Source organism: Podarcis filfolensis (genome assembly GCF_964270895.1).
Source record: "Podarcis filfolensis genome assembly, chromosome: Z".
NCBI classification, from domain to species: Eukaryota; Metazoa; Chordata; class Lepidosauria; order Squamata; family Lacertidae; genus Podarcis; species Podarcis filfolensis.
In genome coordinates this window covers 38023034-38048304 of record NC_139617.1, presented here as the reverse complement: position 1 = coordinate 38048304, position 25271 = coordinate 38023034, and the positions used below count along the sequence as shown (strand labels likewise).

The 25271-nt window shown below is 42.5% G+C and overlaps 1 protein-coding gene across 5 annotated transcripts in view; it reads right to left on the bottom strand.

The window, feature by feature from the left end:
- Positions 1 to 4729: 4729 nt before the first annotated feature.
- Positions 4730 to 25271, bottom strand: part of SCAI (suppressor of cancer cell invasion) — an 81080-nt gene continuing 60538 nt past the window's right edge. For all 5 annotated transcript variants that reach the window (XM_083596980.1, XM_083596981.1, XM_083596978.1 and 2 more), the window contains 11 exons: positions 24963 to 25061; positions 23428 to 23580; positions 21162 to 21263; positions 20862 to 20963; positions 18217 to 18295; positions 14343 to 14442; positions 13669 to 13750; positions 10404 to 10476; positions 7102 to 7275; positions 6753 to 6853; positions 4730 to 6058 (listed from right to left, as the gene is read on the bottom strand). In XM_083596980.1, the coding sequence (XP_083453106.1) occupies positions 5909 to 6058; positions 6753 to 6853; positions 7102 to 7275; positions 10404 to 10476; positions 13669 to 13750; positions 14343 to 14442; positions 18217 to 18295; positions 20862 to 20963; positions 21162 to 21263; positions 23428 to 23580; positions 24963 to 25061 (1215 nt within the window). In that variant the 3' untranslated portion in view covers positions 4730 to 5908. The remainder of the gene's footprint in view (positions 6059 to 6752; positions 6854 to 7101; positions 7276 to 10403; positions 10477 to 13668; positions 13751 to 14342; positions 14443 to 18216; positions 18296 to 20861; positions 20964 to 21161; positions 21264 to 23427; positions 23581 to 24962; positions 25062 to 25271) is intronic.

The following is a 25271-nucleotide window of genomic DNA, read 5'->3' as shown; positions in this document are numbered from 1 at the left end:
GGGAATCAAACCCTAACACAGCAGGAAGTCTTGTCCAATCCCTAATTCCCCCCCCCCCTTCCACTAAGCATAAGACAACAACCTGGATTCAAAGCAAGTTCACAGGGGGACATGAACATCAATTTCTATTTTTGGAGATCCACCTAAATTCAAGACTACTCTCAGCTTTTCCTTTTGCCTTTCTAGTCTCCAAGACGTGTCCAAGCAGCCATTTCAGATCAAAATATCATTTCTCTCCACACTCACAAAAGAGCAGTTTTTCTATTTGGAAACCATTACTAAAATACACTGCAAAAAGCAAGTTATGGCTTTAAGGGTCTCAACCAGAGCTAATTTATTATTGCCATGCCAGCATATAGCAGTGCTGTAATATATTCAGAACAATACAGTTAAGTGCTTGAAGCCCCAACAAACTCTAAAACCTACTGCTCACTTTCCACCAGAACCACTAAAGCAAGAAGGTGGGAGAGCTTCCCTTTTTCCTGGGTTCAAATCTGTGAAGTATTACAATATCAATCTATGTTGAAGGAAAAGCTCACTTGACCAAAGGCTATTCCCACACTGGAAGCAAAAAATCTATGTAACAGGTGCTAGTCAGGTTTGCATATTTGAAAGTAGGGTTGCATGGGCGTAGCAGGAATTTTTTTGGGGGGCAGACCTTTTGTTGGGGGGCAGCTATGTATTTTTATTGTTATTGATTGGGGGGCAGCTGCCCCTCACTGCCCCCCTTGGCTATGCCTATGCAGGGTGGGCTCTGCATATGCAGAGCAATATCATCAAGGACGTCAAGGAGAGGCAGAGAGATATCAAGAAGTGCCAAGACTTAGGCTGCAGGATAAGGAAGACTTATTACTAGACTCTTCATTCTTACATCTCTGCTTTGGCCAACAGTACTGTTTCGCCTCTCCGGTATCAGGGCTTGTTTAGTATTACATGAACTACCTACATTTTTTGCTCTGTGGTGTATTTCGTGTATGTGCAAACACACCATGGGAGGGAAATATTGGTGGTTTATGTAATACTGATTCTATACTTCATGTCCATAAAGAGCTGTACCATGTGCTGAGAACATACTCCTCCTAGACAAGGTGTTGCTGGAAACTTCAACCCAACAATGCTGGCTCAAAAACAACTAGTGTATTGGCCCATATTGAAAATCAGCAGATAAGTCTCCAGAGTCTTTTAAATCCTTGAAACTATTTGACTGTGATCATTTCGCCCTTCAGATGATCACTGGCCAGGTTGGCTGGGGCTGATGGAAGTTGGAGCCCAACAACAACAACTGGATTCCCACACCTTCCCCATCTCTGACAAAGCATTTTCACTGCCTTAATTTGTCTTTCTGGATTTTAAAGTTGACTGCACCAACATAATAAACAGTTGACTCACAACTTACGCACACAGAGTTTTAAGCACTTGGCCAAAAAACCCCAAAAATAAATTATAAAGGGGGCAGGTGTTTTGGGGAAAATATGTTGGCAATCCCACCTGCCATTGCACTCACCTTGAGAGAGTGGTCAGAGGGGCAGGGAGAGTTTTCAGAGGCCTTGGGAGAGTACAGGTGGCCTTGGGATGGCATTTGGAGGTACAGGAGGAATGGGTTGTGTGTGGAGGGTTGTTGTTTTTTTTTTACTATAAATGATTTTGGCTTTGTGTGCTATACCCGCAACATAATCTCTACATAAGTTGAGAGTCGATTGTACAAGCAAAACTGAGACAAAATGTTCCTGTTTACAACCTGTGCCTTATGTAGGCATTAGAGAAGCCAACTTTTCTTTACCCAATTTCAGCTAGAAACATAAACTACAATGCCAGACTTACTTATGCACTTAAATCTAAGTTGTTGGTTGTTGTTTTTAAAAAAGAAGCTGTTCAAATAGAATGTAGTACTTTTGTAGAATATATGAAAGGGGGGATCTGGATACAAAGACCAATTCATCTGGTAAGGTCTTTCAGTATCTCTCCATCATATTTTTCTAAATTTAAAGCTAGTAGCATAATTTCAAAAATGGATAATGTCTTCATCCAGCAGATTTGTTCCCTTTGCTTGATGTGGAGATCAGCCCAAATAGTACCACATGATCACTTGAGCATTTCCTTGAGCAATATGTGGTATGGAAAAGGAGAATGGTTGCCTGCCTTTGATTTCAGTAAACATTCCTTGCCACATCCTTGTGGCCACAATGATAGGAATATCCTGTATTTGTGTAGTTGGTACAGTGAAGGGTGTTCCTCACTATTCATTTGATTGTCCTATACGTAACAGGGCCAGAAAATACTTTCCTCAACTCTTAATTTGGTTTGATTCTATATCAAGCCTGCAGATCTTTGCAGGCAAACCATCAGGCTTGTTACAGAAAAGAAGCTGCAGCAGAAAATATCAAGATAAGATTACATCAATGTGGTAGACTGGATATTCTTAAAACAAAATTGTAGTATCTGTCCTTATTTGCTTTTAAAAATATAGTCCTTTAATTATTTGAACTTTGCATATCTGTTATGCTGGACTATGTATGGCTGGGATCCAGTTTTAACCTAAATCTACAGTTAAAGCAAAACTTGAACAGAATACAAAATGCAAACTCTAAAACAGAAATCTCATTTCCAAGCTTGTGGACACAAGCTATTTCAGCTAAAATGAGGCAACATGGAGTAAGGTAAGTCAGAGCCAACTGTGGAAACTGACGTATGATCACCACAGGTGACCAGAGAAACCTTTGGACCTTGAAAAGGAAGAATCTCCTTGATGGAAACCTTGGCTTCCAAAATGAACACAAGTGTTCCATATTCTTAGTAAATTTCCCCTAAGAACCATTTGCCATTTAAAGACTACTCAGAGGTACATCGGCGGTACAGGGAGACGTATTGGCACCAGAATGTTTCAGGGACGTCAGTGTGTGTCCATCATCACAAACCTTTGGTTTGCAAACATTACAAGGTCACAGTTCAGTAAGAATTAGATGAAATACTTGTCCCAAGTTTAAGGCCTACACAAATCCCTAATCTGTTTTTGGACAGTGAAGTCCTCCAAGAAGAAATTCACATTGCTGAAACTATGCTTCTGAATTATGGACCCATGAAACCACCGTCTTGAGCAACGGCACTCTTAATTATGCTCTCTTGCAATAGAACAAATTCTGCTCAGCACCTATGCTTAGATTTTTTTTTTAAAAAATTCCGTATTCACATGGTTCTCAAACTATCACACACACACACACACACACACACACACACACACACAATTTACAAGAAGCACCCTCCACAAGCTAGCAGACTGTGCATATAATACATATAACAAACACCTTTCACCTACACCGTTGTTATTTTACTTTTTAAAAAATCAGGAAAATGGGAGCACCCCAGGGAAAAAAATGCAACAGTGCCAGTTACCAAACCTAACTTGATGGAAACAACTTGGCAATTAAACTGTTCTTTCCAATTGCCTGTCAAAAGTGAAGGCATTTTAGAAGCAAGCTCACTGGGGAGCAGGGAAGAGAACAACATCTCTGCAAAAACTCTGTATCTATTTGCCCATGCCCCATTGCACTTTTTTTGCCCGACCTAAGGCACCTCTCGCTACACCTCCCAAGCATTGCCTTCTCAGAGTCTGGAATGCATCTCAGTTCTGCTGTTGTGCCCAGCTTGTTGGCTATTGCATCATACTTTGGGCAGCGGCGTACATGGCAGCCTGCTGGAAGAGATACGAAGGAAGCAATATTTTATGCGGACAAAACAGATTCAGGAAGAAAAAGATGAAAAAGAAACACTTACTCCATTGTTCTCTCCTTGGCCTCCATGAAACCCAAGCTGCAACAACAAAACTCTTGTTTTTCCTATCTGACAACTCAAAGATACCCCACAACTGCAGAATTACAGAAAACACTCAATAAGCTTAAAAAAATAAAGCCTGAAATGTGTGCTGTGTTTGGTGGGTAAATCCTGAATGTACTGGCCAACAACTCCCCACAATACGCCCCCATTTGCAAGATGACCACCAAAGGAGTCTTTATCAGCAGCCCTTCCAGGACCATCTGGAAGACACTTAACACACAAACCTATGCTGTGTAATTTTGCCAGGACTTCCTATCCATTTTCAAATGAAACGGAATGTGTTCTTTACATTCTAAGTCTTTCAAAGCCTGTTGCTGTACTCAAAGATGAACATATTCCTTGGTGGGCAAAAAAACCCCACTGAGGTCTTTTCCAAGATGGTTGTATAGGAGTGGGGGTAGACCTCTTGAGCCACAACTTGCCTTAAAAAGCTGGGTGCTGAGGACAATTTGAGAGCAGCACCCTTCCCCAGCAACCCTTTCCTTCTGCTGCAGCATTCCTATTTGATTATAATTATATACTAGTATCTTCCTATGTTGAAAACAGACAGGCTGCCTTCAGGCAGTTTAGCTTCCCTTGCATTGCTCCCCTCCCCTTGACACCCCAACAAAAACCCTCTGGCAGCAGCCTTCAGATTCCTGTAGATTGGCCCACTAGATTGCTGCTGGACTACAACTCCCATCATCCTTGGCCAAAGGCCATATGCTTGCCAAGGCTGATGGGAGTTGTATCCAGCAACACCTGGTGGGCTAAAGGTCCCCTGCACCTGCTGTAGACAGAATAAATACTTAAGGGCTCAAATGAAAAGTCAGTATGTTCCCCCACACCTTCTCATCTAAACACAGCTATGGTAGGGAAGATTCATGTTTTACACAGGCAGTGAGGGGAGGGACGTGCCTTTCCCACAACTATAAACAAGGTTTTATTTTGAGCAGCTCAGCCACAGAGGCAAGGCAGTGATCTTTCCCCCACTACACAGCATCAACGTGTTGTCAAATCACAAAAGACAGGGTAGGAGTGGGGGGTAAGAAAAGTGGCTCTCTTGGATCTGGGGAACACCACAAACAGGTTAAGGGTTTATTCACAGTCCAAGTGTGGCAGTGGTAGTTTGAAGCAGTTCCTTGCCATGTGTTCATGTGCAGAGAGAGAGGCTGGCATTTTCCATCCCTAGATACAAGTCTCTGGGCAGAAGCTGAGGAATGATACTTCATTGTGTGGTGGAGGAAGGCAGATTGTCTCCTTCTGAGGTTTCAGAACCCAAAAACTGACTGGTTCTGACCTTCCTCCCAGGGCAGGAAGTTCGTCATGGCTCTGCAAGAGGCACGGAGGGTGGTCCAATAAAGAGATGGGGGCCAGTCTCTTGATGTGATTCCTATGTCAGGAGGCGATTCCTTCACAGGCTGAGATGGGGTAAAAGTCCTGCATTCTTAATCAACATGCAACATAGCTTTAACATCTGGATAAGGGGATTTATGGGAGTAGGGAACACTACATTTTCTGCGATCCCTTCAAAAGTGATGCTCCTTCTTGAGTTGGCCATACATATCTTGTTTTGAAAGACTTTATTATTGCTATTGCTCCTTTGCAATGAGTGATCCCATGTTTCACATTTCAAATCCAGAATCTTTGGGGACAGAAGAGGTCTTCTTCTTGGTTTGTTTGTGTTTTGTTTTTGCTTCCAAATTTTTAAAAATCGTACAAAAATAAAGAATTTCCACATACAAGGGCGAAAAGTAACCAATAGCATTTTTTCCCTAAATACTTAGGCTCATTTATGATGTGTCGCTGGTTTTCAACCACCACAAACCAAAATTTTAAACCCAAGGGATTCCTTTAAGTCTTTAATTTTTTTAAAAAGATGCAGGAGGGATTAGTTTATAAAATTGACCCCATACAGAATGGAACAGCCGTGCCCACAGCCATTCCATTTGTTTAAAAAAATAATCATTAAGTTTAAAAATAAAAATCAAGTAAATTCCTTTTGTGGATCTTCACATTAGAAAACTGCACCATTTCAAAAATCTGTGGCTGGGAAACACCCCATTGCAGTAAGAAAGCCAGAATGTGTATTTCCATTTTAATAATCATCAAGCGTGGTTTCCAGGAACACATTTCGAACATCCAGCATGGAAGCCAACTCCAAAATATGCTTTTGGAGGTGTGGATTCTCCACAGTTTCGTCCCTTGGCAACTGGGGGTAGGATTCTGGATAATTTCTAGTTTCCTGCTATAGGAAGTGGGGAAGAGGAGGAGAGAAAAAATAGAATTTTAATTTTCCAGTACAGTAATCATTGCAATTTCATAAAAATATCTAAGTGGTCCTCTTTTCAGCTTCTACTGAAGACCTCCTTCTTCCAAGAAGCCTTTTAAGTAGAAATTCTTTTCCAGTTTGTATCTGGAATTGTTTTAAATGTATTATTATTGTTTTATTGTTTGCTACCCCTGAGCTCCTTTGGGAGGAAGAGAGGGACAAACAAGATATATTTATGCTGATGATCTGTGATTTTAAATTTTGCCTTATTTTTTTTAAACACACACACACACACACACACACACACGTATGAAGAAAGCTGTGTAAAAAATTAATATAATAATCAGCATAACTATCATAGATGTTTTCTTAACTGTCTGTGCTTGGTGGCATAGAAAAGTTTATGGCAAATTTTGAAAGGTTAAAATAGAAGGTGCCTGCTGAGCCTCCTTAGGGAGAGCATTCCTACAGGACTGGGCCCAACGTTGCTAAAAACTTGACGGCTGCTTTGATTTCACTGGGTCTACTCAAAGTAGAGCTTGGTTGGATACAATCCACAGTCAGCATCTATCAAAGAGCTGTTTCGACAACAAGAAGGGAAGAGTTCAATGCTGCTTTGAGATTTTCAAGCAGTATGATTTTTTTAATAAAATAAATAATAGATAAATACCCGGAATATTTTGTGCATCCTCATGGTAGCTGAGCAAAAGATGAATCTTGTTAGAAGTAAGCGAAGGAATTCATCTCCAAAAAACTGGAGAAAGGCCTGATCTGCAGAAAGTAAGAAGGCAGCTCTTAAAGAAAAGCTGAATTCAGAAAGTTATTTTTTAAATTTCTGGAGTGGAAAGGAGACTCTGAGTTGCATCTAATGCTAGTCAGGCTCCGTAACATCAATCTGTCTACTCATCTGAGGATACAACCTCAGATGCGGCCCTTTATAGTAAAAATAACAAACACATCCTCTTTGTTCATTTTCAGCTGCATGGTTCCCTTGGTCTAAGCATACCTACAGTACATACCTATGGAACGGGAATGAGTCAGCAATTGTGCAATATCCCGGTTGATTTTGCGAAGGTAATCATGACACTTGTCCCACAATCCTTTGCGCATGCTTGATAATCCAGAGACAAATAGGAATGCCATTAAAGGATTGTTCAGGAAGAAGGTGAAGAGGCTGCCTCGCTGAGACTGATCTGGAAGGAAATGAACACAAAATGCACTTAGCATACGAAACAGGAGAGGTGGTTGCCCACTGTTAACAGCCATACAACCCTCTACCATGACACATAAATAGGGAGGCACTATTATAAATGCACCAAAGATGCCCTCCTATTCAAGTCTCACAAACTTTGCTTAGCAGTGAGCAGCAGCAAATTTATGTCAAGGGTCTAACAGGTTCCCGATAAACCCAAGGTTGTATCAAAAGAAGTTGTACTCAGAGCAGACCCACTGAAATGAACATGCCTAAATTAACGATGCTCATAAATTTCAATTTACCTAATCTGAGTAGGATTGGCTACAACCCTCAGATTTATTTCAAGGTAGATTTTACACTGCCGAAAGGTGTTCAGGCTTCGACTGTTGACAAATGGAAGGGGGGTGGGGGACCAAAAGCCATTCTATGATGTGAACTATCATTCTGCAAGGTACCAGCAGAAATCTGTCTATCCAAAGATATGGAACCTTAGGCCCAGGAGCCAAATATACCTGGCTTAGGGAAATCTCCCTAATTCACAACCCTCAGTGACCCTGCTTCGCATCTCAATATGCCTTGCTGGAATATGCCCTTGATTTCTGACACCACCTTTTGCTTGTATGGATGGAGGAAAAAGAAGGGGTGTGTGTGAGCATGTCAGGAAAATGTTCTGCTGTACAAAGGTAAAGTTTACATTTGTTGCCACTGCCACTGGCATATGGACCCTAGAAGATTTCTCAGAAGGGAATGTGGTCCTTGGGCTGCAAAAAGGTTCCCCATTTCTATTCTATCCTACTAAGCACTGCAGACACCCTGGCTGTGGCGATCAAGGAGTGTTTCCTAATTATGATGTACCCACTGATAACTATATTATTTGATTATCTGTTACCCAATGCAAAACGTTTCTCCAAAGCGTCATCCAATACAAAGAGGCACTATTACCCCAGTGGGGAGAGGAAGTACAATACCTTGAAAAAAACTATCCCCAACCCAATCCCCAAAACACACATATGAAGAATTATTTTGCCAGCAATCACCATCCCAATTATTCACCAGAATGAAAGCTGATCCTTCAAACTTGACTAGCTCTTAGCTCTGTTTCAAATTTGTACAACTAAGTAAAATGAGAAAAAGGAGAGATTTAAGGTTTTGATCAGCAGGAACATTACACTAAACAAGATACGATTATCCTCCCCTCTCCCGCTGGAGACATTCACCAGTTGGTAGGTGTTTTCTGCTTGAAAAAGGGTAAGTTCTATTATTTTCATCATTCCTTTGACTGAGGCTATGTACATATTATACACTTAAAGCACACCCTTCTCTGGGAAGAAAGAAAAAGTATCCAGGGGCTAAAATTTCAAGTACCCACAGCGAACTACAGTTCCCAGGTTTCTTTTGGGGGGAGATTTAATGTTGTTGTTGTTTTTAAAAAAATGTATGATGTGTACTCAGCCTCATTTAGTGTTCTTTTCACAGGAACAATATTTATTTATTTTTACTCAAAACCTCTTGGCACATAATAGAACTTACCTCAACAAGGCCAAAGGGTGAAGTCTCCAGCTCCTTTCATGCATTCACTGCTGACCACCACCTTCCTGTGCCACAAATTATGTCACCAGACTGGACTTCATGCTGGGAACCAGTAGCAGTAAAGGGGCTGCTCTCTCAGAGAGCGACACACCAGAGAACCACTTACAGTTATGGGGACTGGAAAAATGGGTTGGAAAGTTAATAGAGAGCTTTCGAATTGATCAAATATTTCGCTCCCTAATTAGATTACAAGGCACTCCAAAAAGACTTCCGTTAACGTTAGTCCAGGCAAGGAAGAAACCCTAAGAGAGAGTGCCCACCACAGTTACCGCTGCAAAGGAAGAGGAGATAATACCGCCCCCCCGCCCCACATTTTATCTGCACGAAGCAAAAGGACAGCAGACGTTAAGGAGAAAAGGAGCTGTCATATGCTCTGTTTGCACTATATATTTAAATCGGTATCATACCACTATAAACAATCATGGCTTCCCCCAAAGCATCCTGGGAACTGCAGTTTCTTAGGGTGTTGAAAGTCATTGGACTTATTCCCCTCACAGAGATACAATTCTCAGTGTGGTTTAACAATCAATTATTCTTCCCAGGGAACTCACTTTATTTATTTATTTTGCGAAAAGTGACTAATAAATATAATAAATAAAAACAGTAACTCTAGGAATTGTAGATTTGTGACATGAATAGGAATCTCCTAGCAACTGTCAGCACCAGTAACAAACTACAGTTCCCAGAATTCTCTGGGGGAAACTGATTGTTTGAAGCAATATACTACTGCTGTAAATGTATAGTGCAGAGGGGTCCTTACTGGTCCATCTAGATTGGTACTGTAGACATCGACTGACAGCAGCTCTCTAGGGAGTCAGGCTGGAGTCTCTCCCAGCTGTACCTAGAGATGCCAGGGATTGAATCTGGAACTTTGTGCATGCAAAGAAAGTGCTCAACCCGCTGGACTATGGTCCTATCCCCCTAGAAAATAAAGAGCCTGATTGCACCTTGACCTTTAAAGCCCTACAAGGCTCAGGAGCACAATAATTCAGGGACTGCCTCTCCTCATACAAACCAGCCCAGTCCCTGCAGTGTTCATTTGAAGTCCCTTTCAATGTGCCCCACCTGAGCATCTGAGAGAAGTGAGGAGGCTGGCAACACTTTTCAGTAGTACCACCTGTGGAATGCTCTCCCCAGACTCATGCCTGGTGCCATTCTTATCAATCCCTAGGCACCAGGCTAAGAGCTTTTTGTTTACCCAGCAGTGGAATGAACAATGCAACAGCAACAACAGGACTAAGCACCAGAGCTTCTCCAAGCATCCAGGACAGCCAATTTCAAGGCTCAACAAGTATGTTAGTGAAATATTTACTGTAAACTTCCAGACGACAAATGCCCTGTTCTTGCAAAAAAAGAAAGAACTGCTCACTGTGGTTCAGGGGATCAAATGAGGGTCGGGAGATGGGGAGGTGTCACTGCAGCTTTTTAAGCTGGGAAGCTAATACCCCCTTTCCACTGACTTTTGTTGTTGCTGTAAAATACAGGAACACAGTGCAACACCTCAACTCCTGTTACAGAGGAAAAACACCTTCATACCTTGCAATGCTTTTGGATATGCTGTTGGTGAAAGTAGGCACACCAGTGGTTGTCCGAATAAGTTTGTGAAATTCTGGAAGAGGAGTGAGAGAAAGAGAGAGATCTCAGCAGTTTGGTTTGAGAACACATACAGCAATAGAAAGCTAACGGAAAGGTAAACCCGATCAGTTGGTTGAAGAGGAGGGCCACTGGGAGCCCCATACAAACCCCTTTCTTTCAAAAGAAAGAGTGGGATGTTCAGTATAAAAGGAAAATTCCCTAGCAATATGTCTACGCCTCTGCATCACAAACATGTTCTTCTCTGCCATGGCTAAACACAGGGTGTTCTGGAGACACCCAAGGTCAGGCCACTGGCACCAGAGGGACTTGACTGTCACCAGGCGATCAGCACTAAAATGTGTTTGCGTCACTCAGAACTACCACAGTGCTGCTTGCAACCTGGATTACTCCCTGGTGGCGAGCAAGATCCATCTCTAGTCAAAAAGGGCCCATAGTACAAAGCAGAAAGAGTGGCCTTGAATCAACACCACCAGAACAGTCATACCTGAACTTTGTGAACGCTTCCCTCTTTTTTTAAAATATCCAAATATTTTTATTGGTTTTCAGGTAAATACAAGAACAGCATATAAATACAGTAACTTTGTCCAGTGGTACCTTCTTATTAAGTTTCATAGGCAGTACACAGTACACAGGCAATACGTTTATATATGCACTGTCCATTCAAGTATCCTCTCCACAGAGATTCTTGTGTTGTGTGTGGAATAAAAGTATCTTCTTTCTCATTTACAAAGGAAAAGAATGGAAGCCAAGTCTCGCCAAAAGTGTCTATCTTCGAAATGCCTTTAATTACCCTTCTATGATGAGTAAGGTGTCCCGACAGAGCCACATTCCAAATATTATTTACCGAGATTTCAATAGGTTTCCAGTATTGTCAGCTACTGTTAATCAGGCTGCTGATAATAGAAAAATTACTAAGTCTCCGTATTTAAAGTTATTATTTAAACTTGAGTCTAAGGATAACAAGGCAAGAACTTAATTGGGTGGAAGGGATTGCTGCATAATTTTGAGACGTGGGCAACTTACATCCACCAGGAGCAACACCTCAATGCCTTCCACATGTGCTGTGTCAGAAAGACTTTGGTTATCACATGGGAGGACAAAGTTTCAAACAAAGACATGCTCTCCCAAATCCACATTCCCAGCATGTTCACACTCCTGTCTCAGACATCTATGCTGCTTTGGCCACGTCCACAGAATGGAAGATGGCAGGATCCCCAAGAACGTGCTCTATGGGGACCTGGTTTCAGGCACTAGGCCTATTGGCAGACCAAATCTGCATTTCAAAGATGTCTGCAAATGAGACATGAAGGCTGGCAACATCAACCCCTTGGAGTGGGAATCAGTTACAGATGACTGCAGTGCCTGCAGAAAGTCAAGTTGTGTATCCCTAGCAGTGACCAGAGGTGGAATGACTACTGGGAGAAGCACAGAGATAAAAAAAGAGCCATGGCACGTCTGCAGCAGCACAACTGGACGCCTTTATCTGCTCCAGATGCAACAAAACATGTCTCTCCCATCTCAGTCTCTACAGCCACAGCAGATACTGTAACCTTCCAACAGCTTGACTTCACCCTCAAAGGCGAACTCCTCCAATGTTTCAAGAGACAGAAGGATGTCAACATTAAGAATTAATGCCTGAGTTTGATTCCCCACCCACCTCTTTCACTTCCCTGTCACTTTCCCCTTGTGTGTCATGTTTTTGTCCGTAAGCCACTGTGAGAGCCTTTTTGGCAGAAGAGTGGACTACAAATGTTCTAAATAAGTAACAGAAGTCTATGCAGTGCACCAGGGGATGTCATGTGGACAACCCAACATGAAATTTAACTTTCTGTATGCAACAGCTAATGAGACAAAGCAAATGTTTTTTTTGAGGCGGATGACTGCTCAGTTTTTCCAGCCAAATGAGTATTTTCTAACACGTGGTAGAAAAGAGATGCTGGGGAAAGTTGGAAATTTAGGCAGGGAAAGGAAGGAAAGCATCCTTCTAGTTTCTATCCAGGACTCAGCCTGTTAAGACAGCAAGCGCTCTTCTAAATGTGTTAATTCCACTAAAATTCATTAAGTTAATTCCTACTAAGCTTGTTAACATATTAAAGAGCAGCTGGGTCTAATCAGAGTAATAGTCACCCCCCTTCTCTCCCTCTCAATGTCAAAGTGATGATTAAGCACAGAGCTCTGTGCTACTCTACACAGGGCATGCGATACAGACACTCATATATATATTATGTGCAATAAGGTAACTAGAATTAGCAAGAGCAAAATACAACTGAAATAGTCAAAACAAGGAAGGAAGGAAGTTACAGCACAGCTGCTGGCACATGAACATGGCTATGTCTCTCCAAAGGGGCTGCAGTTATCCATGGGTTAACACATCACACCACCTTAGAGAACTCTAAAAAGGCCAGTTGCAATTGTGCTTTAAATCTCAGAAGTAAGCTCAGTACAAAATCCCAAATGTGTTGGGTATTTCACTGTTTCATAGAGGACATTTTAGTGTTTTATAAAAGTCAGTTATTACTACCAAGGCATTATGTTTTTTAAAATTTTGTTTGGTTTTTTGCTTTGTTCCCTTAAATAAATTTTGTGTATACACATTACAAGAATGTTCTATTTACAACAAATGGCACACGTAAAATGCATTTTAAAAAATTACTTTGGTGTAGGGAGAGGGGCTGACTTTAGAAGCACTCAAAACACAGACATCTTAAAAATCATCTTATCTGTGAGTCCTGCAAGAGCCTCCTCCCTGCTTTGCTGGGCTGGGGTGGGGTGGGGGCCAGCACCCTGATTCCAGCTGCAAAACCAGCTGGTGCTGGAGAGGCCAGAGACTATCTGACCTGTGAGGCCAGTAAGTCCTGCTGTCCAGTATGTCTAGAAACTATTGGCATGGGGGGGTGTTGTTTAGGAGTTAATGCTGGAGTCAAGATTTAATTCTGACATACATTATTTTTACCTGTTATTGGGATTAAATTGCTTAGTTTTTATTCTCAGATCTTATGATCTACTAACAATTGTTAAATTTTGCTGTATACTTACTGAGAGGTTTTCATTTTTTATCATTTAAGATTTGGTTGCATTTTTGTACCTACTAGAGCAAATTATGTCAATTTTCTGGGGTTGTAAGTCATCTAGAGCACACCTTAACTATGGAAAGGAGGCATATAAATAAATAACGATGGTGATAATGATGGAGAAAAGTTGTTACCTTGTAGGCAACGCTGTTAGAGGAGTCCACTATGATAAACAGAGGCTTCCTCGTGAAAGGATAGAGATCACCAGGGTGTAGACTAAAAGAGAGAACAGAAATGGTTCAAAAGTACGCTTGGAACCTGGGAAGAGATTGTTGCTTCCTCAGTAATATAACATCATTCCAGGGGTCTCCCCACCTCCCGTCACAACCTTCCATTTACTGTACTTATTTATAAAAGCGCTTAAGGGAAACTAAGCAAACCTAAACAGGACCCTCCACCCACCAGTTTAAACAGAGAGGCCTGAGTTCATGGTCACAAGAACATAAGAAGAGCTGCTAGATAATGCTTCTTGCTTGCCTGGATGGAGTGATGAAGGTGTGTGCCTACAGCACGAAGGTGTCATCTCCACTGCTCCCCCTACTGCCTTTGGGCCCACTCACCACCAGCATGCAGCCACCCAAAAATGTTACTATTGAAGGAATGTGATGCGCAGGTTGAAAAATACCCCCCAACCCTGCCCTTGAGGTTAGGGCTTTATAGGAAATGTGTATGAGTTGTGGGAGAAGCATCAGCCTCAAAATGCCACTTGGAAGAAGCCAGTACAAATACTGAAACCATGGGGCAGCAAAACTAAATTCCAAGGGCTGAGGGCTCCTGCCACCTGCTCTTCCAGGTACATGGTACTCACCAGTGCATCTCTTTGTACGACTGGTTCCGCTTGTGGATGCCATCCCCATTTATGATGTCCCGGTTGCTGTTTGTCAGGACACCCCCAAAATCATAGGGACCTGCAGAAAATGCAAACAGGAGGCCAGAATGAACAGCAGCTACACAGCTACATGTTGGCAATGAAACAAACACGGGATATGGACAGCAGCCCCCATTTGGGAGAAAAAGGAGAATCTGGGAGAGCTTGCAGATTACTAATGGATTATGGGTTTGGAAGTTCACTTGGCCAATGTCTGCCCCCCATCTTGACAATACAAGATGTCCTTTAGCTTTTGATTCATTTTAGCCTATGAATTCAAAACACAACACAGATTCATTTCGTCCCAATATAACTTACTATGATCTTGATTAGAATTTGGTACAGCTGCCATAGGTGGAATTGAGGGCTGCCAGCTGACTATCCCTGTTTTAGATTGTGTAGGGCCAAAAGTATTGTGCCCTTTTCATTAGAGACCTCTCTAACTAAAACCGTGTTTATTTCACATATATACAGGAAGGATCAATATACGCCATGTTTAAACCCACACACCACAATCAAAATCAATACAACCAAGAACTAGAAATCCATCCTTCCACCTTAGTAGGTCAGGAAGAACCTTTCCAGATTTGCTGTGGATACCAGCCACCAGCATAGTGATAAAGAGAGAGAGAGAGAGAGAGAGAGAGAGAGAGAGAGAGAACGCTGATGGGAGAATGCCAAGGGTAGCTTAAAAAAGGAAAAGCTGGTTTTTTTACCAAACTCTGGGCAACAGCCACTTACACAACATGCTTCACTACCAGCTTCACAACTGCCTAGTGGGAATTCAAGCATTTTCCACAACAAGACAATGGGATTTTCCAAATGGTCTTTGCGCTTAACCATCTCTTCCCAGTGGAGACAGTATAATTTGTCTAGTTTGGCCCTAAGATTTTACTCCTTCTCCTGGAGACGCAGTTACTCATTTCACATAGCAAACTCGACAGGTGTCAAATGCGGTCTTTAGAATCAGGCTCCATCTGCACTATACATTTAAAGCAGCATCAAACCACTTTAAACACTCAGGGCTCCCCCAAAGGATCCTGGGAACTGCCGTTTGTTAAGGTGATGAGACTTGTTAGGAGACCCCCTATTCCCCTCACAAAGCTACCATTCCCAGAGTGGTTTAACAGTTTCCTCTACCTGGGGTACTCTCGGAATGGAAGTTCTGTGCGAAGAATAGGGGGGGGGTCTCCTAGCAAGTCTCACAACCTTTAATAAATTGCAGCTCCCAGGATGCTTGGTGGGGAAGCCATGAGTTATTAAAGTGGTATGGTACTGCTTTAAAGATACAATGCAGATGGTGCCTCCCTCAAATGCTGCTTCCCATGCTCCTGAAGCTGTAACATTCTAGGGAACAAGTGATACTGTTTGCCCTTCCCTGTACGTTCAGCTCAGAAAGCCAATCATGTGGACTGCAGGTAGCTATGTGCAAGTCCAATATTGGAAACAATTGGAAAGGCTGAGACAACAATCCTGGTTCTTCATTTACTTCCCAAATTTCACTTGCTGATTAATAACCAGTTTTAGCTTCCCAAGGAAAGACCAAAGCAGCTAACAAAAGGAAACATTGATTAAAAAATAATAATTTGTTGTGCAAAAGCAAGTATCAGGAATATTGCCATTGCAACTTGGCCTTACTGAGCTCAGAAGATTACAGGGCAGTTTCATGGGTGAGGCAGAGCCTATCCTCCTTCTCTTTTTCCTTAGACCTATGCTCCCTTTCTCTTTGTCTGATACTCCATCCTTCCATGGTTCAAGCGCTCTAAGATTATCTGCCTTGTTGTGCCTCAAGAGGCAGGTCCCATTCCTCAAACTCTGTTCAATTACAGAAGACAAACCTATTCTTACCAACTATCAATTTACCCCGTCCTCAAATTATCCCTAATTATTTTTACCCCTTCTGCTTTCCCCCCATGTCAATGACTTAATCAGGCCAGCTCTCTTTCCCTTCTAGAGTCCCAGCTGCATTAATGTCATCTCTGGGGCAGAATGGAGGAGGTTGACATTTTGCACAGATGGTCCCCAAGGCTCACCTCCCACTTTGAGCCAGAAGCGTTAACAGAAAATCTAGAAAGCTCTACAAAGGGTGGAGATGGACATTTGTCCTACCGTATGTTGGGAACAACAAAAGCTCATGCAGCAGGCATAAGACCCACCCACCCACAAAAACCAGAGTCAAGCGAGAGGACAAAGATTTGGCACCAAAGTACACAGCAAAAAAGACCCTGTAAACTTTTTGTTACAGGTGTTTTTGTGGGTTTTTTTAAATATAAGTATCTGGAAAGGTTTATGAATCATGCAAGGAAAGATGAAACAAGCATGCATTTTATAAAGGAATGCAAGTCTTTTAAGTGAATGGAGCAGATTTAATACAACATCTACTAGGAGGAATTTTTGTTGTTGTTGAATGCAAACATGGTACCATGAGAACCAAATTCTTTCACTTTGTATGATCCATTCATTCAGCTTCAGCCAATTTTTGGAATGGATCATCTTCATGATTGTATTTTTTGAGGGGGGTGGGGAGTTGTCTTAAAAAACAAAACAACAAACAAAGCACAGATGGCAGCTGCATCCCAATATTCTTACGGGTCGGATAGGTGGGGTGGAGGTGGGGTGGAGGGAAATTACCAAAGTCATGACAAGGGCTTGAATTGTGAGGAAATATCCACCATCTCTACAGCACGCCCCCCCCTCCCCCAGCAGTCATCCTTTGGCTGCACTTGAGTACTATCAAGACGGCTTTGTGTTCATACTGCTTTGTTTTGTTTTTTAAATAAAAGGGACAATGAGCCCCAGAAGCATTCAGGAGACACCATTTACCAAACACTTACAAGGCTGGTTATCATCTTCGTGTAGTGAAGATCAAGCACACGCCACTCCCCAGTACTGTGATGTGCTCCATATGGAGCCTCGTAACACTTTTAAGACCTGGTTGGACAGCAGAGGTGGGGAACCCTCCAGGGCTCTTTATCTGGCCCTTAAGACTTTCTCCCTCTCTCCAGGCCATAACCCTCACCCTCACTGGCTCTACTTCACACTGTGAATGGTTTTGGCTGGCTGGAATGTGTCCTTAAACCCTGATAATGCCTCTTGCTTGTGTGGATGGAGGCTGGGTGTTTGTGTGTATCATTTATTCATAGAAACTAGTCTACTGCACAAAGGTAAAAATTCACAATCATTGTTCCACCCACCAATGGCATGTGGCCCCTTGAAGCCTTCAAAGAAGGGAATGTGGCCCTCAGGCTGAAAAATGTCTTTGTTGTCCACTCTTTTCTCCCTGGGGCATGAAAGGAGAACCAGTGTAGTGTAGTGGCTAGAGCGTTTGTCAGACTAGGACCTGGGAGGCCAGGGCTCAAATCCCCACTAAGCTTAACCTACCTCACAGGGTTGCTGTGAGGATAAAATGATGAGAGGGAGAACCATGTAAACCACCTTGAGCTCCTTGGAGAAAAAGGTGAGAGAGAAACTAATGGAGATGTATGGGATACACATCTGCTGAGCATCACGCAGTGTGCATGGCATAGGGGTCCGTACACCCCACTTCTTCACCACACAAAGAAGATCTTCCAGCCCAGTAAAGCACCTGAACCAGGTGCTAACCCTTCCAACACCTGAAAAATCTTAAGGTGTGGCACATGAGAAGAAAATCCAAACGCCACTTCCTGTTGGGCAGCCATACCCAGCAAAGACAATGCTGGCCCATAGCTTATTCTCCAAGAGAAAAAGCATTTGGAGGCTTCCCCCGTCAGATTGTGGATCATAAAGAGAATTCAGGCCCTGCTCATGACAGGGAGCATTCCTTTATTTGTACCTTCACTATCCGAACGACCTGAAGGAAACACGCCAGTGGCTGACAGGTAGATGAGCAGGACACTATTTGCAGGCAGCTCCTGAAAGTTTGACAGGAGAAGGGGGGGGGAGGGGAGTTGGTGAGGGAATATTGGAGAGGGGGGAGGTAGGCATTTGTTTATTAATGCACAATACAGATACATATCATTTATTTTAAGCTGTCTGTATCAAGGATAACCCAATATGAATATTAAAAATGTTTTTTAAAATAAATGTAGCAGTAGGACTTGCACTGGATTGAAGGAATATTCCATCCTTAATAAGATAATAAGAGCCCTGCTAGAAGCACTCGCCCCTCATGTGGCTTCCAGCAACTAGTATGCAGAAGGTTGCTGATCAGAAGGTTGGCAATTCAAATCCCCGCGACGGGGTGAGCTCCCATTGCTCTGTCCCAGCTTCTGCCAACCTAGCAGTTCAAAAGCACACCAGTGTGAGTAGATAAATAGGTATACCACTGCGGTGGGAAGGTAAACGGCATTTCCATGCGCTCTGGTTTCCAGCACGGTGTTCTGTTGCACCAGAAGCGGTTTAGTCGTGCTGGTCACATGACCCGGAAAGCTGTCTGTAGACAAATGCCGGCTCCCTTGGCCTGAAAGCGAGGTGAGTGCTGCAACCCCATAGTCGCCTTTGGCTGGACTTAACTGTCCAGGGGTCCTTTACCTTTTTATTCAGAAGCATTTACTGCCTCTGACCATCAAGAAACAGCATAGCTTTTGTGGCTAGGAGACCTCAATGGTCTTATCCTCCATGAACTTCTCTAATACTCTTTCAAAGCCATCCAAATTGGTGGGCCATTGTTGCCTCCTGCAGGAGTGAGTTCCATAGTTTAACTATGTGGTGTAGAAACACTTCCTTTTATTTGTCCTGAATCTTCCAACATTCAGCTTCACTGGATATCTTTGAGTTCTAGTGTCCTTCCCACTGCTAGCTCCATTGAGACTCCTCTCCTGTTTCCACACAACTGGGGCAGAGGCTCTTGTCCGCCTTTCACCCATCTGGAAGTTGCTGATAGCTTACTTCTTAGCCCTCTGGTCCAATGGTGCTGTTATTGAATGCCAGGTCAGTCCACAATAAGACCATGCTCACCCACAAACTGGTGGTGGATAAAAGGGCAGATGTGGTACGCATTACCAAGACTTGGATGGGTGAGTTGGGTGGGCCTGACCTAACTCAGCCGTGTCCCTCTGGGTACTTGTTACAGCGCTAGGTTAGACTTGGGCGGAGGAGGACAAAGGGCAGGTGTTGCTATTGTCTGTAAAAATACTATCTCCTTTACCAGAAAACCTATTGATCTTGGAATGGGATTAGGAGATCAGCATCTGGTGATGGGCCAGAGAGACAGACAGGGGATGCTGTGGTCTATTGTCCACCCCGTTACACAGCAGCACCCCATCCGTGCTGTCCAGGAGGGGCGCTGGAGTAGTGTTGGCAAACCCCAGGGGCAGTAAGTCTTGATGTTTTTCCATTAAAATGATCAACACAAAACAGTTGGGTTTCCTATCGGTCTTTTTAATGGTTCCTGTAAACAGAGGTTTCGTTACAACCAAGCGGCATATACTGCTAAATGAATGAATGAATGCTTGGGAGGGGGCAGAGCAACACAGAAGTGACGCAGTCATATGCCGCTTTCAACTTTTTTATTTAAAAAAATCATTGCCAACCTCCAGGCAATGCACAAAGAAACCTCTTTTGTCTTGCTGTTGCTTCTGTTCAAATAGGTTTGACAGTCTTTTTAAAATTATTACAAGAACCTGTTCAAGTCAGGATGACTGTATATAAACCAACCCACCCATCTCTGGAAGAGGCAAAACAGCCTCTCTTTCTCTCTCCTCTTCCTAATTCTAAATTTGTGTCCAACTGTACAAACTCTGAGGGAAACCTACCTCAGCTCCTCTTGCAGCAGCCTTCAATAGGCTGGTATAAAAAAAATCTCTCTTTGGACTGGAAACTGCTCCCTTATCTAATGGTGGTGGTGGTAGTGGTTGTCTCCCCCCCCCCCCAATTTGAAACTGCCTAATTTTTTATTGCTGCTGTATTCAATTGTCTTCCACTGCTGCTTTAAGCGTTCACTGCAGGGTAATTTGAAAATTAAATTGCTGTTGCTTGCTGCCTTGAGCTCTCCAAAGCAAAGGTGTATAAAACAGTTTAAACAGATGAATAAAATTCAATTCACAGCAATGATGGTATTTTTTAAATTTGTCATTATTCATTTCAATTGCGCTCCATAAACACCTTTTGTTCTCAGGAGACACACCTGCTCACTTGCATTTTGACTCGGCAAAATGGTATTTTAGGAGCAGTGGTGGCTGGCGGGGCGGAAGGCATGGAAGCCAACAGTAGATAGTGCCAGAGCCAACAATAGGTAGAACCTCCTAATCCTAGTTTCGCTCCCATTCTCATCCCTGCTGAGTTATACAAGTGACTACACTGAGACAGATGAAGGAGCTGACAGCCCCCCCCCCCCCCCGAGTGGTTGCAAGTAAGAAGACAGGAAGATGCTGGCTGACTCATGGCAGACTGAGGTTGTTGGGGCAACCTATTGGATGAGCCTTCACTATTTGGGATATTCTATCACTAGAAAGAGGCACCTCCTCCTTTGGCACAAACCTTAAACGACGCAGCCAAGAAGGTGTACAGCTGACTGAAGGTTGGCTTGTACAGCAAGTACTTGTGAGGGTTTTCCCTTCTTGCTGGCTTTTCGGTTGTCTCCTATATAAAAAAAGAAAGAAACAAGCAGCGCATGTCACTAAAAGAAAGGAGGTTATAGATTTTTCATCTCAGCACAGCTGCTCCTCAGATCTATACAATTAGCTCAACATGGAATTCCAACTGATCTCAAACCAAAGTTAAAATAAATTTCTACTGCCTCGCCTGGTGAGTGCAGGGCTGAAAGACGAGGGGACTTGCCTGCAGCCCTGGCTTGCTCATTTGTGATGCCAAGTTCATAGGTTCCCTCTCCAGAGCTTGCAGCATCCGGAACATGTCGATTGTCAGCTCGCTGAACTTCACCTACCAGAGACACAGTTGCAAATTAAAGGTTTTTAGGATAATGAAAGCCATTTCTGGTGGGTAAAGATTTTTTTGATTTTTTTATTGTATATAAATAGGCAAGAATAATTACATAACAGACGGAAATTAAAACATAAAAAGCCAAACCATAAAATAAGCACATAGAATAAGTACAGTTACATATAGGTTTTTTAAGTAATGAGGTCCAGGTCATTGGAGTGGGGGTGGGGAGTAAGAATAAAATGTGTCCTCACATAAAGAAAGAATATTAAGCATTATTTGACTGTCAAGTATAGTTCCAGATGGGTCAGGCTTGTGACAATGGCTGCCTTGAAAATGATGGCTCTGCTGTATATGTAATCAAGAAATGTCAAGTCGTATATAAAAAAAGGTCTGGAACTTCTAGTCCTTGTTGAAAGCTCAAATTATGTGTAATTTCATCCATTAGTGCTGGAAATGAAAGTCTTTTGAGCTACCAAGTAAGTATGTGTCTGTACCAGCTTTTAAAAACAAAAAAAAAACAAAAAACAAAAAATGAAACCTTGCATACCACTTTACAATTATTACAATAGAAACACAATGCAGTGCAAAATACTAAAAATAGTACTAGAATATACGTATTTAAAAGTCAAATCATAAAGCCATATAAAGGAGCAAAACATTCACCCTCTAAAAAGTCTAGAAAACTTGCAGAACACAGTCATAAAGGTAATGCAGGGAGAAGCCCAGAGCCCTTTTCAAAAATTATGCTTAAAATTACTGTTGAGGGCCTATATCATTACCACTCTCTCTTCATAGATAATTCTAAAAATTATAAGTGTGTGTGTGTGTGTGTGTGTGTGTGTGTGTGTGTGTTAGGGATCTTCAGTATACTTCATAGCACCCTCATGAAACTACTATTCCCAGAATTCTTTGGGGGAGCCATAGATACTTTATGCTATAGTACAGGGGTAGCCAACAAGGCACTCTCCATATGTTGCTGGACCCCAACTCCCATCATCCCTTACCACTGGCCATGCTGGTTGGGGATGATGGGAGTTGGGGTCCAGCAACATATGGAGAGTGCCTTGTTGGCTACCTCTGCTATATTAGAAAGCCAATTATGTTTGTCAAATAGGTATAACCTTTGTCTCATTATTTTTTAAAGCCTGTTCATATGGATAATGCAGCTTGCAACATGGCAACAGGCTTTTTAAAGCTCAAGTTGTGATTTTGACATGTGTGACTTTTATAAATTAATCAGCATCTCTTTACAGAGCCTGATCAATGGTTCTTTCAGCCCGGTGCCATCCGTTTCTGACCTGCAATGACTCTCTCCAGGGCCTTGAGCAGAGATTTTCCTCCTAGTTTGTTTAAAAGAAATGTGGGTGGTAGGAAGTGTCAAGGGCTGCTTTATGCACCTGTGCTCTACACTCTGTGCAGCCTGGATGACCACGTTCATCCCTGGGGACAAAGATTGGTTCAATTCAGACCTAACACTGAGCCATGCTTATGGAAAATGAACCACGATTCAGCATGATGTCCAAGCTGGCAAGAGTAGAAGTACTCTCAGTGGCCAAAGTTTTCCAGTTTGATAAATCTCCTATAGTGTGTATGTGTGTGTATGCATGCGCACACATGTGTGTGCGCACACACGCACACACAGTTAGGCGATATATATACATTTCCCAAGTCCTGCTGGAGATTATGTATACTGACTGGGAAATATGCACAACTCCCTCTTCACAGACAGCTTATGTGCATGTTCTCCACAAGATCTGGTGAGTGTGTGCCAGGTGTGATGCACATTAATTTTTTCAATCACTTTTTAAAATTTTAAATTCTGTAACTTAAATTTAAAATAAGTCCATCTTGTGACCTTTCATATGAAGTTCTGAAGAGATTGGTGTTTTCAGTTTCTCAATGCTGGACTGAGCTTTTAAGGTTTTTGTGTAGTCCGACAAAGCCAAAATTGTCATTTATTTTTTTAATTTCAAACCCTCATAACTCAAAAAAGGGATGAAATAAAAAGCTAAAATTTTGGATTTAAATTTAGTTTTGATCATTCAACAAGAGTACAAAGTATTAAGAAAACTGGATGACATGAGGTAAAAAAGTTGGATTGCTTGATATAAAATGACCCCACTTGTGACATGGGACGAAAGGCTTGTGTACAGGATCCCACCTGATTGTTGCAGTTGCCAATAATAAGCGCGTCTGCGAGAGTCAGCTGCCCTACGATCATCCCCTGCTCCAGCAGAGGAGCTCCCGTTTCAGAGAGGCGGTTGGAGAGGATCACAAGGGTGTTGTCATCATTCAACACCATCACAGGGTCTGCCTGGAAAGAAAGGGAGACAGGCATGAGAATGAGGGTCCCTGGCATGAATTATCTGGACTCAGGTTAAGCCTTGCTGGAAGTAATAAAAACACAGCAACAAAAGAACAAGCAATTAGCAAGCCTCGTATTTTCCCAAATATTCTGCTGCTGAGTGTGTGAGTGTGGGTGTGCAGAAATTCAGAAGCTCTTTCCCATAAAGCCAACTACATTAAGCTGGATGAAAGGGGCAATGGAGCAGGTTAACACTAATGCTAACTGCCACTGTGATTTGGGATTCTGTTTGCCAATTATCCTGTACTAAGCTTGTTTCTTTTGGAGAAGACTCGCTTTACCATGAGGATGGAGCAGCACCAGGTGAACTGCAAATCAGCCTCTGATGTATTACTGCGAGCTTTGGAAAGTCCAGGAGTAATAAGAGCAGCTGTGATCAAAGGAATGCTCCCTGCAAGATTCTAGTCTTAATTATACATATTTCCCTCACAAGATTTGGCTTATGAGTACGGCTCTTGCATTCTATTCCTTCCCACTTAGGAATAAATAATTCTGCTTTTTGTATATATACACATACATGCTGGCAAAATTTATATTATCTTAGGAACACTGGAAGCTACCTTATACCAAGTCAGACCATTAGCTCATCAAACTCAGTATTGCCAACACTCTTTGGTCATGACTCCCTATGGTCTCAGACAGGGGACATCCCTGGAAATGCCATATTGGGGATTGAATCTGGGATGTTTTGCATGCAAAGCAGATCTTCTACCACTGAGTGATGTTGCTTCCCTTGTATAATGTTGCTCAATTTACTTTTTCTAACACTATGAAAGCAATTGTTCCTATTTGGAAAAGGCAAAGGACAATATAGAAGCAGGGGGTGAGTTACTAGGAGGGGGAATGAGTAGTAGGAGATGACTTGAAGCCACAGAAGGAAGACGATGCCCTCCCGTTTCTTTCAGTGTTTAAAAGCTTCTCACTAAAATAATGAGAACTAGAAGCATGGGTGTGTGGTTTGCCTTTTAAACAAAAACTCTGCTTCCCAGAATAGCAAACTACAATAATGGTAACTAGCTCAGATGGCTTGCTAAAAATACCAATTAACAGAGAAGACAAGAGGTATTAGTTGTAAGAATTAAGGGTCTACATATTCCGCAGCAGCCTTTAACTATCCAATGTTGGGAACAAATGGGAACCCTCCATCATCCTTTGCTTGCCAATTTCTTAGGGGATTTGCCTAGCTACTGTAGAAGATAGAACACTGAGCTAAATGCCCCTTTTGCCTGAGGATTATCGCAGAAGATGTAGGATATGAGTCAAGATCTGGGAAGACACTGCGCTCTTTCAGAAAGAAAGGAAAATGCAGCGATTCACTTTTAAGTCCTCACCTCGACAAATGCAGCCACCTCTTGGAGAACCAGATTCCACTCCACTTGGTCTTCTGTGTTGAAGCGGTGGGTGTAGTCTTCAATCTCATCTGACAATTCCTAGAAAGCACAGAGAGCAACAAATGAGATGATTTAGTGCTGCTTTGGGCGGGGGGCTAACTTGATTAAATTTTGTGAGTAGGCATGTGCAGTAAGTAAGCAAACATGTGGCAATGCTCAAAAAAATTTGTTTAGAGTGTTCAGGGAAGCAGTAACAGCAGTAAACTAGAGGTGAGGAAGCGAGGATCCATGGTGCACGGCCACATCCAC